Source organism: Xiphias gladius, chromosome 12 (assembly GCF_016859285.1).
Source record: "Xiphias gladius isolate SHS-SW01 ecotype Sanya breed wild chromosome 12, ASM1685928v1, whole genome shotgun sequence".
NCBI classification, from domain to species: domain Eukaryota; kingdom Metazoa; phylum Chordata; class Actinopteri; order Istiophoriformes; family Xiphiidae; genus Xiphias; species Xiphias gladius.
This window is the reverse complement of record NC_053411.1, coordinates 8,430,493-8,450,428: the sequence shown is the minus strand read 5'-3', so window position 1 is coordinate 8,450,428 and position 19,936 is coordinate 8,430,493. Positions and strand designations below refer to the sequence as shown.

Here is a 19,936-nt window from a genome sequence, read left to right as displayed (position 1 = left end):
GAAGTTGGAACTCTCATATAAAGCTAATGGACCCAGTGTTAATACAAAAGAAAAAAAAAAAACGGAACACCATATTTTCAATTTTCACTAAAGAAAATACATACAGACTTAAGACTGTCATTAACAGCCACAGTTATGTATTCATAAGCTAGAAAACAGTAAAAACCAGACATATATTATAATGCAACACAGAACAATGGCTCCAACACATAAATATTACAATGTTTTGTCCTGGCTTTAAACTGTTTATGATGGCACACTGCAATTCATTGTTTGATTATGCCTCAATGACCAGAAGCCATTTGTGTGACAAAATACTATTAATATGCTTATGAAGGGCTGAAAGGGATCAACAAATTTGAATAACACCCCCTAAAACTAATGTATTCAGCATCTTTGAAGTGTGCTAGCTATACAAAGCGGGTTAGATAAGGAAGTCCAGGACAGAGTATTTCTAATGCCTCTTTTGTGGCTTCCTCTTCTGAGTTCTAGTTACTCTATCAATATAGCAATAAGAGAATGCTTTCCTAACAAAAATATGACATTGCTCTTAGCCAGTACAAAAAGTATGTGTGTACAGTCCAGACTAAGTATTTCGACAGTTACACATTTTTGTTCTTCAGGCTCTGTGCTTCACAACATTCAATCTGAAATAAAATAATGGACACTACATTAAAGTGCCAATTCTCAGCTTTAAATTGAGTAGATTTACATCAATATAGTAAGACCTGTGAGGGACATTTAGCCCTTTTAACATGCAGTGCCCAAATTGCATGAGTTCAAAGTAATTGGACACTTGGCTACTAAATGTTTCTTTGGCAGCTGTGTGATGTTTCAGTGTTAGTTCATGCGCAAAAGAGCTCACACGTGGCTCCAAGTTAATTGAGAGTTAGGAGTTGCCATTTAAGTTGAGGTGGAGTTGTCTGTCAATATGGGGAGTGAAGAAGTGACTGTGCGAGTGAAGAAGATAATAATGAGGCTCAAAAAAAACAAAAAAAAAACAAAAAACAAAGCTCTATCAGAAGGTAGTTGGTTTGCTGAAATCAACAGCTGGGTACACTTTAAAATCAAAATAATTTGCACGGTGAAGAAAACACCCTTGATGACCGCACAGGTAGTCAAGAATGCTCTCCAGGATGTGGGCAGACATGTTTCCTTCGCAACAATCAAGAGAAAACGTCATGAGCATAACCTCAGAGGATTCACCACATGATGCAAACCCCTGTTAAACTCCAAAAACAGAAAGGCCAGGCTGCAGTTTGCAAAAAAAAACCAAAAACCAAAAACAAACTGGTAGAGTCCTGGAACGAAGTCCTATTAATTTTGTGCTTGCTATATACATTGTCTCTGGTATTGTCCACCATGTATTTCTCAGTTTCCCTTGGTGGAATTTTAAATGGCTTCATCCGGTGTATATGAGGAGGACATGATGATGTAGCATTTAATGCCAAACATTTTGTACTAAAGATACTTTGAAGTGCCTCTAAAGATAAAAGCTTAGAGCACAGTTGATGATGGGAGAATATATATATATTTTTTTTATTTTTAGTTTACTAGCAAATAGCTGGTTACTCAAAAACTGTCAGGGTTCAGTCACACCATTGTTTATAACATTTCAAACTGAAATCAGTTCATTTGAATTCGGTCGCTGAAAAGAGCAACGGCAGAGCAAATTTGTGCAGTGCTTTTTGAGTTCAACTTTGGTGAAACGTGACACAAATGGTTTGCTGTTGATCACTTGCAAACCATCTTGACAGTGATGACCTTTAGAATGGAGAGAACTGGACTGTCCAGCAGGCGGAGGCCATCACATTAGGGGTGTCGTACCATCCTATTTCGTTTAACTTTCCACAAAGAAATCCAGCCACAACCAGTGATCGCCACTTCACCACTTGCAAATAGTCACTATATCACCAAGCTTCCAGCTCCACCTGCTTCCCGAGGACATCGTGGATGAATTTGCAGTGCAACAGTCTGGTGTGACCTGGCACAAACACTCATCACACAGACTGCTTCAACATTCGGAGATGGTGCTGTCCAAATATGAATGTACAATGTACAGACTTTATCTGTCTAATTTCAAGTGGGTCCAATGTACAAATAAACTTGACTTACCATTTCAACGAAGGGATACGCAAAAATAAACAGCCCCAAAATCTGGAAGCTGAGCATGATATACAAAGATGCAACACAAGATACAGGACCAGTATGTGTCTAACTTTGAATTAGGTCCTACAGTGCTGCCTGGTTATGGCTGCAAACCTCATCTCAGATCTGTGTCAGAGGAATCACTTCCCCGCCTTTTCTCGTACACTTGCGTTAGTTCTCCCTCGTTGGTTCGGTGATGGACAGCACCCTGACCATTCCAGGCACGCGCATTTGTGCGGACACCCCTACAAACACCCGCGACAAAAACTAGTGCGATGCTTGGATGTGACAGCAAGACATCTACTTAATGTGAACAAAATTTTAGTGAGGGGTAATGATTTCATCATGCCTCTGTAACAGCTCATTAGAATGCCTGTCAGATCTCAATCCATTTGTGATGAACCCGAAAAGCATGCGCGCGCACACACACTCACACTCACACATACACACACACACACACACACACACACACACACCTCTTTATATCAAAGTTATCATTTGTGAGAAGTATCATGTGAAAGGATGTCTAGCATCCTGATTCAGGGCCAGATATTCATGGGGGTCGTTTTAGGAGACAGCTATAGATCTGATCTCCCCCCACCAAACCCACACACACACACACACACACACACACACACACACACACACACACACACACACACCCACCCACCCACCCAAGAGAGGCACAATGTACATCTCTGAGCAGACCATCAGTGGTTGTAAAACTGTAGAGTCGTAATGTTCCCCGGCCTTGGGGGCTTATTAGGAAGCATAAAAGCCGCATGCTACCTTCATTCATATTCTCCATAAACACCCTGCCACATTTCAGCTTTTTTTTTGTTGCTTTCCGACTCTGGGCAGTTGGAAAATATAAGCCTCTGCGCCACTATTTTGTGCTGCATGATTGATTTGCAAAATAGGCCTGTACTGGAAATGTATCTGAATAAGGCTAGGATTTGCCTCTGTGTGTAAGTGCAAATTGCAGTGTCAGATCTCCATGTGGATGTTGTTTGTCAGGCGTAAACTCAGCATGGCGGCAATTTTTATTCCTCTCTTTACACCGATGTCTGTATAATCTGCGAAAATAGGAGCTGTTGTTGATTATAGTTGAGAGAAAAAGGACTGGGCAAATTGACATTTCCAACTTGGAAATTCTGGTGAATAAAAAGAGCACAGTACGCCTGAGATAGTTTTCAGTTATAAGAATAGAATTATTCATTCCCCTACACTGTGCAAAAGTTCAGCGCAGGAGAAATCCACTGCAGCTCAAGTGCAGACAATTACAGGGGCCAGTGTGTTGTTGTGGGAATCTGATTTTGAGAGAGTATTATCTGGGTTTGAAAACAGGGCCAGGCCACTGAGATCACACCTCTTATCTCTTGCGTGCGGTGCGGCGGTATTGAAGACTGCCTGAATCACAGCTACAGCCTCTTTCCCAATTCAAATCAAACTGTTAGTTCAACTTAGAACTAGGTCGCTTTCATTACATGACAAGCAGAGAGGAGGGAGAGAAAGTTAGTTTGTATACTTGGGTGTGCTGTGAGTGTATAATGTGAGCGAGATCCTGGGAAAGAAATAGGAAAATAAAATGAAGTAAAAAAGAAAAGGGGGGGTTGAAAAAAGATGATTTTGGAGAAAAAAAGAAAATGGGGAAAGGGGCTGGAGAGAAAGTGAGTCCATTGTGTGGGGACTTAGATACTCTGAAGCTACAAGTCGTTTGGTTGCCCCTCCCCTTCGCTGCGGTCCCCCATCTCCCTCCTCATTCCCGCAGCACAAGAACATCTGGCTTTAAAGCAGCCCAATAAAAAGAGCCACTGGGAGGCGAGGAGTGAGCAAAAGAAAAAAAAAGGTGTGAGAGAATGTGTGAAGGATAGATATAGATATAGAAAGCAATGCAGCGATACAAAGGCGGCGGGAAAGACAGTGAGACGGTGTAAGAGAGTGCTAGGGGGCTGTCATAACTGCAGAACTGGGCTCTTTCAAATGACATCCTTCACCAAATCATATTTCACACATGGCTACAAAGGCCACACCACATTTAGAGCACTCCATCCCCTGCAGGGATGGCTCCGACACTCGAGGATCTGATTCTCTTTTCCTACCAAAAATGGCCACTTGCTAACCGTGTGTCTACATTTACAGTGTGTAATAAAAAGATAGTGACAGCATCCACATGTCAAAGTATTTGTAGCTTGACAAATCAAACGAAATGCATTTGCATGTACATAGAGGGAATAAGAAGGTTTTTGAGTCACTACTATCTGTTTTATACATACTGTGGGGATAAACCCACTTGAACACAAGGTTTTAGCAACTTTTCCCTTTGCAGCACAGTGTCCTTTCATTTTAACGGTATAAATTCATAAAATGTACCATAATTAGTTGTATAACAAAACCGAGCAGTCTTAGAAGTACAGGGTCTCTCAAAGATGGAAATGAACTGTTTTCTTTAAAGTGTTGGTAATTCGTATTGATCACAGATTTGTCGCAGTATTGGTCACAGTCTCTCCTGCACGGCATGGTGCCCATCAAAATGACAACGTTAAAAGAAACTGTATTCTTATCTTCCTTTGCTGCAGCACAACTGTGTGCAAGACCAAACCACCTTGTAAAAAAACATGGAGTCGATGGTAGTGGCTTGGCTGTGCGGCTGACAGAATGACAGGTATTTTTGACAGCTACCTGTCAGGCAGGTGGAGTGTCACACTCAAGTCACAGTGTGATCACTGTCATTTGCAATGCTGAGCAGGTTTATATAAGGTTTTGTAGGTAAACCATGCAGGCTACTTGTCAAGAGTTCAAATTGATTTGAGGCCACTGTTTCAATAATCTGTTCGAGAAAAAAAAACAACCACCACAGAAAATACAGAATCATGATGATTCCAGAGTATCTTCAAATTTGCTGATAAAAAGATGACAGTATCCATGAAACTGCGGTGAGCATATGACATCCAGTCATTTTTTTCCCCCCCCAGCTGCATCATACGTCTGGAAATCCTTGAAATCCAACAGGCGGGAAGCAACAGATTTCATTTGCATTGGTGCTCTGTGCCTCAACAATCCTGCTCCCAAAGTAGGTCAGTACGAAACGGCGCATCCTAAAATAATAACAAAAGGTGAGCCTCTCGCTCTCTCAGGGGTGAAGGCACGCTTTCGTGCGACTCAGATGCTTGCACGGCGAAATGTGCCATATCAGCACTCTCCAAATCTGTAGGCATTATACTGGGGCATATTACGGCACAATATTGCATTCAGTATGCAAAGTTGCTCAGCAGCCATTGTAAAATTTTAACAAGACAATAGTGGATACACACACACATTGTGAATATGCAGAGTTTTGTTAGAAGGCACTGGAGCTGAAATTGTAATGATGTTAGTGTGTGACGGGGGCTGCTGCGAAGACTGAGTGTGCCGCTATAGCCTCATCCTTTTTCATCAGTGTGTTTTTCCAACCCGAAAAGTGAGTTGGAATACACAGTCTATTCCTTTGGGGGTGTGTAGCTTTGAGCAAACTGCACTTCATCTACGGGAGTAAGTCAGGGCACTGTATATCAACTAAGCACAGACACACTGTCCTTACACACAAACACACACAATTACAATACAGTATGTCCCATCTCACTCCTGGATTCACACAGAAACACACCATGCCCTTCCCCTCTCTGCCTCCGACTCTTACACATGCACACACACGCGCGCCCTCTGTCAGTATTTGAACAGCACATGCAATGTCCAGAGACTGAGCTTCATCCCCAGTTAATGTCTGTGCTGTCCAGATGATTAACTTTACCCGATTCACATTCCCAAACGTTGCCCAAATTCCACTCGGCTCCCGCTTCACCTTCTGTGTTGAGCTCACTCGTGGGCTTCAGGTAAAAATAGCTGCTCCACCCTGTTCTTCTCTGGTGTCAAACAACCTGTCGTGCCTCCACTGGAATATCAGACCGGGGCAAAATTGATTTTAAGGAGAGAAAGGCTTGCGCGCGTCATAACATACAATGCGCAGGAGTATTTTGGATTTTAAGGGTGTGTGTACATTAGAACTTTATTAGAAATATGAACAACAGGTCAAACATGGGAAAAATTAACCTGTTCAAATTTAACTCAAAGTGTATAAGCACAACAGGACCTGCCTTACTGCAGCTACAAGGCTACTGTTGCTAATGCAAAAAGGAGAAAACAAGAGAGCCGTGCTGAACAGACAATCATAACACCAAAGTGTTTATTTTGTAAAATGCAACTGCCTGATAATGTTGGCTTGTCGCTCACGTTAGCTTGTTACTGACATACGTTTGTCACTAGCTGGGACAAAACAACAGAACATTAGTTCTACAATGTAATTTTGTGGATGACCTTCCCTATGCGTTAGTCTGTATTTGTTTTTTGAAAAAGTCACAGCCATAGTATACGCATATTTTTCTGTGTGCGAGAAAAAGTCTAGTGAAACTGAGAAAGGCTAAGACACATTTCTTCCAAGTTCAAAGTACTATTTACATTTTGACACCTGTAAGCAGCTTTAAACTGTACTTTTACACTTTTGTTCTTACACTAGCTGCAGGTCCACATATTTTAAAATTTGTTTGCAAACAATAGTTGCATGCTTATGTGTACATTGGAAGAGATTGTTCATCCTGTCCACGCTGGCCCTGAAGAGATTACTTCCTAGCGCGATTCCTCTGTACAGGAAGGTGTGGGTGACAGACTGTACAAAAATGCATTCCAGAGTTCATCTTAAAGCTGATATCAGGCTCTAGCAGTCTTTTTAGTACAAAATTCCCTCTGTGTGCTACTGTTCCTGCACTGCAGGCTCAGCAAGAAAACACTGTCCATGAAAATGCAAAGAGGGAATATGTCTCTAATGCTGGGTTCAGGCTACACCATATCTGCACGACCTGGTAAAATGTAGGGCGTCAGGAATGAAAAGGGGCGTCAGTTGTGACATTTCACTGTTTTATCCAGTGCAGTTTATCATAGTGGATGACAACCCAAGTCAATCCCTGGTACCTCCTTCTTGATGACATCAGGCAGGTCATGAAAGACAGCAAGCTATGATTAGTTGGAGACCAACCTGTAGTCCGTCATGCCTGTTGGCCAATTCAGGGCAAGAATTTATGACTCTCTAATTGTCTAATCTGACACAATGATCATCTTATCAGACAAAAAACAAATTGTGTGTCTGAACACAACATAATTCAGACTGCTGAGGCGTCATACTAGCTTCGGCTTAACTTTAGAATGTATTTTTGCACAGAACGAGGACTGCAGATTTGGACTCCAGGCTGTCACTTGGAAATCCCCAATTGAGAATGGATCTCTTCACAGCCAGTTTGGTGAGGAGGAAAGATTACAGCAACCAGTACCTCTTTCACTGTACACATAGGATATATGAGTATTTTGTTGATAGAATTGAAAAAACGTGAACTTGTCCTTTAACACTGGCATGATATACACAGTTAAAGACTCCCACTCTGGTACTGACATGCTCTAATTCCGAGACAGGCCTTGGCCCCTGGTTCGGCCGGCCAACTTATGTAGGAGTTGTTGGGACTTCAAGAAAAATCAGACCAGTGAGCTGAAGGCTCCCTAAGCTGCATTCAGCTGCAGATGGTTGAACTGACTGATTCTCAACGGGAACTGCAGTACAAGCACACATATAATGGGTATTGGAGCTTTAACTTAGAAAAGAAACTTCTAAAAATTTGACATGTAGTATGAACATTCATAGCATCTGCTTGTGAACATGTTAGCCCTAAGCTCCTGATAAGGTGATATATAATCAAAGCTTCTTCCTTTGAGTTTGTTGAGTTTCAACTAACAGTCAGAACTTACCTTTGACAAGTAATGCAAAACAGCCTCAGGATGCTCCCAGAATTCTTGTTTGCCATGTCAGTGATAGGGCAGGATGTGAAGTTGTTGCCCATAGCTACAATGCACACATTAGGAGTGAGTGGAAGCTCTCCAGCATGGCATATCTCTTTATGTATTGCAATTGCATTTGCTGAAAGCGTCGACATAATCCCAAAACTGAGCCATCCAGTTGGAATGCCAACAAGTTAGCAGACAAGGGATCTAAAATGGCAGTCTGCAACAGATAGGAGGAGGATAAGTGTTCTTTAAAAGCTGTTAGTTCAGAGTGTGTTTGTTGAAGACAGTGGTTTGTTTGCAAAAAATAAATCTATATGCTTAATGTGCTTAGTTTTCCACCCTGTAGGTTATAAATAGAATTTTGACGTATGGCTTTAATAGATCCAAACTATGTCTCACTGTACCGGTATAGTGACAATAGAGACATCTCGATTCTTGTTTACCAAACAGGGATAAAACCAACTTGTCTCACCGAAACACTGCAACCCAAATGTTTGTCCTTACTCTTTTTACTGCTTAGGATTTAAAGCCTGAGGGTATAATAATGCAAGAGCAAATACACAACAGGAGGCTTTTGAAAAAAAGTGTCCTGAGTCAAATCAGGAAAAGCAGTAATTCAAGACCAAACACACAACAGGGGACTTGAATAACTGATGCAAGCTTTCCAATTAAGCCACACAAATCTGCAAAAGTGTAGCCCTGTGTGGGACTACGCATTGTGGGAAAATCACATAAATGCACAACTTACTTAAAGGTGTTGATCATGTCAGGGATTCTTGCTCAGATCTCAACTGACGTGTTATAAGACACATCGTGTCTCTGGATATTTGCAAGTTAAAGATGAAACTATGCAGGGAAAGCATCAATTACAAGTCTAGAAGAGCTAAGTTTGATTACTAACGTCTCCTCTGCAGAACTGTGTCCTATCAGCTGTGTTGTGTGCATGTGGGCATGTTGCCACTCTCCAATCAACATTGATTGAGTCCAGGTGCAAGTTTGTCCTTCCAAGTGCTACAGAGCTGAATCGATACCAATTCGCCCACCAAATTCGTTCACGCTCGCAACAAAACTCTTGAATTACAGTTTGTCTTGTTTTATATCCAAATGGTTTCAAATTCAAAGTGCAGGCACAGTGTGCTCTGCTCACATATCTGCACAGTACACTGTGTGTCCAGCATTGTCCTTCAGCAGTGAATGTTAGATCCTGTTGTCCTTGTATCATGTGTCAGCATTCAGTTCCATGTGTGCTTGGCTGCACCAGTGCCACCCAGAAAAAAAAAAAAAAAGCAGTGAATATCAGCGTACCTCAATCGGCACTCACTGATAAAAAACGCACTTCTTGGAACAAGCATGTGACCAGAATTTCTTGAAAGGATTAAACATTGAAAGCTTTATTTACATAGTCACAAGTCAAATTACTCAAAACTATAAGATTGCCACTTTTCACATACTGACACATACATTTTGTCCATAGACAGCTACTATAGTTCTAGTCAGTGTAATACAATTGCATCTCAACTAACATGACAAACCGGCTTGTCACATTTAAAAATAAGCTTTCACGAAATGTGAAGACTTCCCACAAACTTCCCTTTGTCCTACAACTTATTGCCCTGTCTCTCTTTAACAAGAAGCAGGCGTGCTTGAATGGAAGAATGGTTCTGTCCTTCACACTGTCTGATTTGCTTAGGAAAGGCGCTCACGTCTAATACTAATCTGAACGACAGGAGTGGAAATCTTGGCTCAGTTTCAGAGGCTAGATTGGGCCTGGCCCAATGACCTTCTCTGAGAGAACATGGAAAGTTTGCCGGCTCAATATGTCACAGCCAGCATGAGCTTAGAAGGGGAACAAGAAAGGAGTGATTAAATGGGTTAGATCCGTGGCTGGCTTTGGTAGATGTCAGGAGGAGTGCACCTTTGGTTGTACTATGAGATTATCGTAAATTGTATCAGGCTGAAACTCTCCCATCATGGGTGCATCCAACTTTACAGAGCAGAAAATCAGAGAAAAAAGAATAGGAGAATATTTCTAATTCCAAAAATATCTCACTCCTAATTTTAAAGGGGACTGAGCATTGCCGTTTTCTATGTATGAGTGCAACAAGTCTAGCACATTAGTAGTGATCAATAAAGCCAGCCCAACATTAAAAGAAAATGACAAAGCTGTCATTTTGTTAGGAGCCAGACTTATGAGATTCCCTTTCAGGCATCCCACTGGATAAGAGCAGAGCCCATCTGCTGAAAATCAGTGTTTCACTGACATAAATAACCGATAATTCAGATATTGGACATCTCTTAAGGCATAATTATAGCAACTGAAGTAAGTTTAAAGCAAATTAGCTTCACAGGAAGTTGAAACAAAGTGTTAAAATAGGGTTAATTGAATTGTAAGCCTTGTCACAGAAGATTACCAAGTCCAAGAAACACCACTTTAATTGCATTATTACCATGTGGATTAAGGCATGGCGTATTTTTGTCCAGTAATTATAGTTTGACAGTCCGTGCATTTTAATGCACTTGAGTCAGGACGATTTGGGCTGAAATTTTCAACAATCCAAACACAGATGAAAGTTCCATTTCAAAATATATCTGTAATGCTGTGGGATAACACTGGCATTTGAGTTGTAATGGTGCCCACAGAATAAGGATTAAAAGGATATGTGGTGCTAATGAATAATTAATTTGACAGGACGTTGCCTTCATTTGATGCTATTTATGTATCAGAGGAGAGAATCAGAGACTCAATACACTGGGGTCATTTTTCCTTTGTCAGATTGTATGTCAGCCAAGGAACCTTTGCTACATTAAGCCTCTGTTCTCCTCTAACACCTCATCTGAATTTATAAAAAACGTTTTTATCCTGTCCTCAGCAGCCAAACACTGGTTACATTGCAAAGTACGGGTAATAAATGATCTACAGTAGTCATGATATCAAAGGCAATGTTGGTTTGTCGGCTGATCAGGCCACCACCTTGGTCCAGACTATATACTGTATATCTCAACAACTACTGCATGGATTGCCATGGAATTTGGTACAGATATTCATGGTACCCAGATGATGAATCCTAACCTTGGTCGTTGCCTGACTTTTCCTGTAGCATCACCAAGAGGTAAACGTTTTAACTTATTAAATGAAATATCTCAACATCTCAACATCTAATGAATATATTTTTATGGTTGGTGTATATTTTCTACAGACAGCCATGGTTCTTAGATGATGAATCCTACTCCCTTTGAGGATCCCCTGACTTTTCCTCTAGTGCCAAAATTTAAAAATTTACATTTTTCCAATATTTAGTTTTGCATGACCAAATCCTTTCAAAACTAATGACCTTCCCATCTACCTAAGCTGTACTTTGTAGTTTCAGCTAATTAGCAAATGTTAGAATGCTAACACGACAAACTAAGATGGTGAATTTTACACCTGATATACATCCACATGTTAGCGTTTAGTTCAAAGCACCACTGTGCCTAAATAAAGCCTCAAAGTGCTGCTAGCATGGCTGCAGACTGGACCGTTTTCTGAGAATCTGAGGTCTTTAAATGGAGTGTTAATGTCACTGAAGGTGTATCCGCGCTTTGAAATGATAAGGAGCACAGACTGCATCAAGCTCTTCTTTTGATACTTTATTGATCTCCTGCTTCTATCCACTATCTATCTACTCTCTACACTCCAAATAATGGTCAGTTCACAAGAACAGTTACACAATAGCCTCTTTGGAGCTGCAGGGAATTCCATCTGTTGCTCAAGGGCACTACAGGGCAGATGTTTCCAGACACTGGAATTTGATCATGGCCCTCTAATTAAGCAGTGGTCTCCCTACTTTCTCCTAGTTCTCACATTCATGATTTCAACAGCCAGGGAACCTAGGAAGGCTACAGAATATCATTAGCCTAATGGACAAGAGTGCAGGATGGCAAGAATGAATGATTGCATTACAGTGCCATTTGCCACAGACTGTACACTGACATAAATGGTGCAAACAAACAATAAATGTCCAGGTGCCCATTCTTCTGTATTGTGATGGCTCGCTGTCTGATACATGGGTTCAAGCTGGGGTCTGAGAGAGGGAGAGAGGCTCTCATGTGCCCTTGTGTTGGAGCGAGTGCGTTGGGTGGGGGCTTAGTAGCTGGGAACTGGATTTAGACACAACTCTGCGATCCGCCAGGACCACTCTGAAAAAAATACAGGGAGCCGATAAGAGCGAGAGGGAGAGAGACAGTGAGAAAGAATACATAGAGAGGGAGAGAGCACTCAGCTCTTCTCTCTTTGCAAGCCATCTTGTCAAGAATGCTTGAATGGAGCCATTATGAGGCCCAGATCCAACTAGTATGGGACAGTTTAAATAACAAGAATAAAAATAGATAGCTAGCCTTACATTTTCTAAAGCAGTGATTGCCAAACCTGGGATCAGGAGGCCCACGAATGGTCGCAAAATTAATTTAAGAGGTCAAGAGATAGTTTCCAGGATGGGAAAAGAGAAAATTTTTAAATTTTGTGACACAAAATTCTGTTTATTTTTTGAAATTTTCAATAGTCTTTTGTATGTTCCTGTAAAATAGTAGGCCTCTAAAAAATTATACACTGAATACATGTCTGAGACAGGGAAATAACTCTTCTCTTAAACTGCAGTGATGCAGTATTTAAGAGGTGTTTCCTTCTGCGTACACTGAAGCCCAAGTCATTTTGTAATTCAGGTCTCATGCCACTTTTTATTTGCAGTAGTTGATATTCTTAATCCAGTCTCTAACAGACTGTAAATTATCTATTTGTATGAAGGAAATAAGCATATTTGATTTGTCAGTATTTTGAATGAAGTCGTTAAGTACTGAAGTCATGGAAATTATGCTAATTGTTATTGATGCTACTCCATGATTGCCAAATAATTACCGATGATATGCTGCTCACATCATCACATTTACATGTTGCTCTCTACATCAGCTCTTTAGCGATAGCGCCATGATGCCAGGCCTATTGGGATCCACTCTCACCACCTGCATACTTGGGGTCTGCGAGCGAGGGGACAAATCATCTGCAGAGTGCCCAAAGAGCGCCATCGCAGCCTTGTCACGTTGAGTCATGCCCGCTTTGTCACGTCCCCTCTCTCGGTCTTCCTTTTTCGGTCAGGTGATGCTCAGAGAAAAAGCCCGGGCGTCTACATCCAGAGCCCTAACGCTCTCTGTCAGCTGGCTGTCCCTACAGTCACAGTGGAGATTCATCTTTCTGCTGACGTCCCTTCTGAGTGGCAGAGAGTTGCCTGCCCCAGCAATCTTAAAGGCCTGCCATGGCCTTGAGGCACAGGAAGCAGGTAAAACGTAAGTGCGTCATGGCAACATGAATCTGTTCATAAATGATCAAAAGGCCAAATTACCAAATGATTGCCTTCTGGATCGGATTCTTATGCTAATCCATCAACAAAATCTATATGAACACACACACACACACACACACACACACACACACACACACACACACACACACACACACACACACGCACATCATTACAGACACTAAAACGCCGAAATCTTTTAGGTTTCCCTTTTTTGTTGCTCTAATTAATACGCCACGTCTTGGGCACACTCGAGGTAATTAACATTGTTTTTTACCAGCAACACACAGCAGATGGTGATTGAAAATAGAGGGATGAGTCGCTCAATCAACCACCATTTGTCTGTAGCCATTAATTATCTAGCGAAGAATACATTCAGTCCCCAAAGTTGATAGTTTGGGGGGAAGAAGAATACTGTCCTTCTGTTCCTCATTACTCTTTAACAGCAGAAACTGCTGAAACTAGAATGCTGGATAGGGAGATTGTGATTTTAATAGCACTGTCATTATCTTCTCCCATAAGGTGGCATACGATAGAGGGCTTGTAGGAAAAAAAAATTGCGCTAACAAAGAAGCGCTTCAATAAATGGAAGCCAAGGAACATCTAGTGGTTCATTCTGTTCCGATTCATCAAAGACCACTTTCAGAGATGTTAGGGACAAAATGCACAGTTTCATCCAAGATGATGGGTCCAGAAACCACTGCAGGAAATAATTATTTTTCTTAGAATCAAATGAGAGCCATCAGGTCTCGTGACCAAAGTAAGATTTACACCACAAGCCATGTGACTTAACCAATCATCCCCAGTTTGACAATGGAGGCTGATTGGAATAACAGCATCTTGCCTGCAGCTATGGCAGTCATAATATCATGATGGTTCAAAATTTAGCGTCTTCCTCCCTCTTCCTCTGGCAAAGACTTGTTGGTTTGGCTTCACTTGAGCACTCCAGGAGTGCTGACTTCTGCCTGGCAACAGATTAGTGTTACATACTCATCTTATATGAAATTCTGTAAATATAAAAGGGTTCAACATGGACAGAGAGAAAGAGGGCAACAGAGAGACAGAAAGTGAAATGTAGTTTGTGCGATTGAGCAAATCGAAACCTTGAAGGGACATTGGAGGCAAGAACTCAGCGAGGTAGCATCGCATCCCGACATCATCACTTCTTTGTTATTACTTTGTCATCACCAACAGCACCCTAATTCTATGTCTTTGGCACATTATAATCTTGTTTTTATTCTCTCCGTCAGCCCTGTAGTCAGAGATAATCAGTGTCACCGAACTTTAATTATTGTGATAGGAGATAAATGTTGTTGTTTCAATTGTTGTTTCCATTGATACAAAAGGGTACCACATTACTTCTCTTGATACAAATTGGTTCATGTTAAGAAAAAAAAAATGTGTTCTTGACATTAAATTATCAGTAGGATTGCTCATGTTCCACCCCATAGTCTTTAATTAACTAGTTCATACGATCTGATCTTAATATCGAAGACTGCTTTTCCCACACCTCGACCTGCTTATATGATGCTGAGACAGGCAGGTCAGTGAGAAAAAATATAGTAAATGATGATCTTCTAGGAAGGCATATTAGCGCCACTCTAGGTAAAAAAGTAAATAAGTAAAACTGAGCCGGGCAGGGGGGTAATATTCCGAGAAAAAAACTCAGAATTTCTGAGATTAAAGTGGTAAATATAGGAGAAAAAAAACTGAGATTGTAGAGTCACAAATTCACGAGAAAATACCTCGGAAAAATAGTGTTTTTTTGTCAAGGAACCACATCGCTTCACTTTGCAAGGTTGGATCAACCATATCACACCGCAGACGCCACCGCTTACTGTGTATTATGCCTGCAGTGGATGACCTAATCAAACTAGGCAATCGAATAAGAAAATACTAGTGATTTTAGCCCAGAATTACCCCGGTCCCCCGGCTCCATAGTTTTTTTTTTGTTTGTTTTGTTTTTTTTACCTACAATGGGCCTAATACGCCATTATAATATCTTCACAGCTGCCAAAATTTTGCAGGGTTTCATTTTCGAGTTGCTCTCTACTGCTTGGCGACCAAAATACGCATCATTTACACATTCTTGTCACATTGCTGGAAACAAAGGCTGAATAGTCAGTGCCACGTTCAGGATTTCAACAGCATCCGACACAGTAGCTGTAGCTAGATGCCAAATAAAATACCGAGCTACACAACTCAGTGTTTGTCCCACGGAGAGCCCAGCCCCATCAAACCCCATTATCTCCAAGGCTACCACTTACTTCCAACTGGAGTAGAGATAGCTGCTTATCTACTGGTTAATAATAAAAAAGACACATAACAGATAAAAAAAAGCCATCCTATCGGGATGGGAAGAGAGAGGTGGGAGAAGAAAAGCCGACAGGGAGCGGTGAGATTTCCAGGGACAGTTTCATTCTGTGGAAAGGGCAAGCAGAAGGAGACCTCCCGCTGTAATGCGGCAGCCAAGCCGAAATGAAAGCCAGCCGCTCTCTTCTCTGGGGCTAAACAGCGGCCTTAATAAAAACCACAATCAGACCCCCAACCTTAAAGTTTAATGCACATTCTTCCCATAATTCTCTTTGCACCAGTGAAAAAAAGGACATGGTGGAAGCTCCTGGTGTGATCCCAGCTCCCAGGCTAAGATATGTGTGTGTGTTAAAGAAAAAGCGGGGGTTGTTATAGTCATAATGAAGCCCCACTGAATATCAAGCACACCATCAACTTACTATAGCTCGCCATTGTGTTAATGAAATTGTTCCCCCCAACTTTTTAATTAACTTGCAGACTCATGGTGTGGAGTCAAGTTGTGGACACAGACAAAGACTACAGTGTTCTCTCCCAGGTGATATGAATATCAAAGAGGGAAGCTGCTCTGAATTAAGCTCAGTTTCTTTATTAGGGAAGAAACTTCAGAGAGAGACAGATGTGCTGAGGATGGGCTTGTGTCATTTCTCCTGCGTCAGTCGGCTTTCACTCAACACTTTGATATATGTGTAAGCACAGGAGGGAGGGATGATGAATTTATTGTGAACCCACGTTTACAACATGCATTGTTTTCATAACTTTTAAATCTCCCTTTTCAAAACTTCAAGGATGTCTCCTTGATAGTAATCAGAGTGAGCAGCAACCGTAATCATTCCACAGCGCTGAGTGAAAGTGGCACAACATGATGAAGGGATATTCATCACGAGGAAAGGAAGATAATGGGGAAACCACAAAAAGAAAAAGTTTTTCAAACACATTTCCCTTTATTGGCATGGTGAGGCTGATGAGAATTGCACATAAAAAATAAAATTCACAAGAAAGTCGTACAATAGGTAGAACCACAAAGGCATTGGTAAGGACATGGCAGAAGGCAACGTGGATAGGACACAAACAGGTAACAACCCACAGCGACCCCTCCCCAACCACACACACACACAGACTCCCAGAAATGCACACACACCTGCCTAAAATCACAGACTCACACATACATACATACATTTGCTCATACACATATTGTCCTTCCAAAAAAAACATGATTACCCAACAAACGTTTAAGCAGTGGCAAAGTCCTCAATAGGTCACATTATTAAAAAGTCCTCCACGCTTGAAATTTGAACCATAAGGTGTTATAATATATTGCTACTCTAGGCAATTTACAAAGCATTTTTTATTACAATGATTAAAGCCACATCTATCAAATGGGACACGACACCATTACCCAAACGCTATACAGACAGCAAAAAAGTAAAACAATTTCTTAAAATACAGGTAAAGGGTTTTTTTTTCCTCTTTGCATCATAAAAATTAGCAGTTTCTTGTCTCCACAGTCAAACTCCATGAAAGGAAGCCTGTGATCAGCAAAGATGGAAGCTGGTTCTGTCATTACTTGGCTCGCACTAGAAACGGGATATTAATTGAACCAGAAACCGCAAGGTTACCTTTTATGTCATGTCGACGGCGCTGTGATATCTGGACTGTGAGTGGGGGCGGAGGGGCGGAGGCGCGCGTCGGGGGGGGGGCTGGGCGGCGAAGGAAAGTGGTGCGGCATGCACTGTTGAGTAGTTTGCTCTAGGCTTATAGAATGTCATTTAAAATCTGCCAGTTAAGACAGCTAAGAGGCAGATATCCAAAGTGGAATATACTGTACCGACTGTCATCCTGTTATAGCCATGCACTACACAACAAACAGTTTCAACTCGACACATTTTACACACAGGGTGGAGTTAGGAGTCAGTCACGTTGGCACAGATGTCACAAGGTAATGCGTGCATTACAATCACATAGACTCAATTACATCTTAAAGGGAAGACCAGGAGGTGGGAGTGGGGACATTCAAGTGTTTACCGCACAGGGTAATGTCACGGTGATGAAATGCCAAAATACAGGAATGGAGTCATCCTAGCTACCAGCGACTGGGTAATGGGTCAAGTCCAAAAATCACACAACAATAGGAGCTAAAATACAACTCTGAAAAATAATTTATTGCTTTTTATATAGTTTTTTCTTTCATTTATATTATTATCATTGTTATGATTATTAATTATCTTGTAATTATTGTGAATAATATTAGTAGCATCATTGTATATATATATTTTGTACATCAAATACAAGATCTTTAAAAAATTCAGGAAAAGGAAATTGTAAACTTTTGTTCACATAATCAAGCGTGAGTGGAGCGATGACAACAAGTGTTTATAGTGGCACAACAAAATTCCTGCAAAATCATTTTATTGCTTCATGTTCTGCTTCTGTTTGGAAAGGAAAACCAGCGGCGTGCTGTAGATCTCACTGATAGCGGCGACAGAAATCACTAAAATGATGAGGGGTTGGCTGCTGGGGTGATTAGCTGAATGTTCTGATTGTTTCGGAAAGGCATAGAAGGTAATATTATCCCCACCAAACCATTTATTGTACACCCTGTCTAGTGATTACTAATTAAATAACACAAATCAAAGGACAACATAAATAGCAAATAAATTTCATGAGGTACGCCATGTAAAATGGAGCCCATAAATATTTTTGATTCTAATATTAAAATAAATAGATAAATATGTGTTTGTACTGATTGAAAAGATATGAATGTAGTATTGTCTCTCACTGAAGGTAATCAAAACGAGAACCATACAAAGCAATGAAATCAAACCGTGTTATATATCTATATATATACTGATTGCTTCAGAAATAATTAATAAAAAATGGGGTACCTTTTTTTACAATCATGAAAAACACTTTAAAAATGCATTTTACACTGGTTGTATAAGCAAAAACACTGATTGAGAAACTTTATAAACAGAGAAAACTATACATGGTTGACTGTTTTTCCCCAACAAAATAACTTAAAAAAGGACGTTTGTTGACATGCTCCCTCAAAATGAGCAATCGGACACATCTTTTTTTCTTTTTTACAATCATGTCATGTCTTCTAAACATCATGTAGGTGTACAATATGTTTTACAGTATCGTAATTACTACAGATCGACATTCTGAATTAAGAAATTTTTCTCCTCATTTTTAAAAAAGGCTGCGTTTTACAGTGCATAGCTGTAACAAATAAAGAACTTTATCCGATATGTACATAAAATAAAAATATTCCTTTTTTATAGTATTTGTAAATACACGGGCTACATTTATCCTAAAAATGTAGACAACAATGTTACCTTGAGAATTTTACCTCCAAGATACAATTCCCTATACTCGTTTGTAACACCAGATCCAAACACCAGATTTAAAAGAAAGAAGAAAAGAAAGATCAACAGCAAAAGAAAAAACAAATCTGGCTGAACAAGCTGCATGTTTTCACCCCCAAAGAATTGTGGGCATTGTAGTGCTTGGAGGAAAAAAAAAAAGTTTTTTTCTTCTTTCACTGATGGTTGTACAGGAGTAGAGTACACCAAACCTGTGCATCAGGTTCTGAGGGTTCACTGGCTTTCCCAGAATGCAATGTCTCTTCCCAGCTCTTCAGCAGCTATGTTCATGTAAACTTTATTTTTGATATATTCATTTATATTGATATAGGTCTATAGACTTATTCTTATATACTCTGTGACAGAGTGTAAAAAGTTCTGGTAGTCTCGTCGTCAAAGGAGCGAGAAACAACAGTGAGGTATAAGACGTCCCTCTTTGTGACAGACAGGAGGTGCTACTGAACTGGTTACCTTCTCAGGCTGCGCTGAGCCTCCCTCAGCAAGCTGTCAAAATCCATGGAGTCATACTTGCTTTTTGTGGAGGCTGGATCAAAGTCGTCCGAATGGGAATCTGAAGGGGGCAAGTAGGATTGTGCTTAGAGTCGAGCAGAGCAGAGATTCTTTGAAAATGCACATGAAACATGAGAGTTTCACCTTCTTATTCTCAGGGGACTTTATGGTCAGAGCTCACAGAATATTCTGCATTTACAACAGTATTGTTTGCACCTGTCTAGCTCCAGTGTTAATCTGATAGTTACCATGTTATTTGTATATTATTATATATTATTATGTAATATAATGGAATTACATAAGAAATAATAAATATAATAATCATATATTAGCATATTATGATATATTATTATATCCTCTATTCGCTTAGATGTGCGTCTTCCTGAAAAAGAAAATAATTTGTTCCCT

General features: G+C 40.6%; 2 protein-coding genes across 6 annotated transcripts in view; both read right to left on the bottom strand.

Moving 5' to 3' along the window:
• Window positions 1-8,926, bottom strand: part of adgra3 (adhesion G protein-coupled receptor A3) — a 125,308-nt gene extending 116,382 nt beyond the window's left edge. Inside the window, exons 1-2 of one of the 3 annotated variants that reach the window (XR_005708459.1) lie at window positions 8,762-8,926; window positions 7,978-8,230 (exon numbers count right to left, since the gene is read on the bottom strand). The gene's annotated coding sequence lies outside the window, so the exon portion shown is untranslated. The remainder of the gene's footprint in view (window positions 1-7,977; window positions 8,231-8,761) is intronic. The other 2 variants (XR_005708460.1, XR_005708461.1) reach the window with 2 other exon arrangements.
• A 7,671-nt stretch (window positions 8,927-16,597) lies between these two features.
• Window positions 16,598-19,936, bottom strand: part of ppargc1a (peroxisome proliferator-activated receptor gamma, coactivator 1 alpha) — a 38,442-nt gene continuing 35,103 nt past the window's right edge. For all 3 annotated transcript variants that reach the window (XM_040141075.1, XM_040141077.1, XM_040141078.1), the window contains exon 13: window positions 16,598-19,589. In XM_040141075.1, coding sequence (XP_039997009.1) covers window positions 19,486-19,589 — 104 coding nt within the window. In that variant the 3' untranslated portion in view covers window positions 16,598-19,485. The remainder of the gene's footprint in view (window positions 19,590-19,936) is intronic.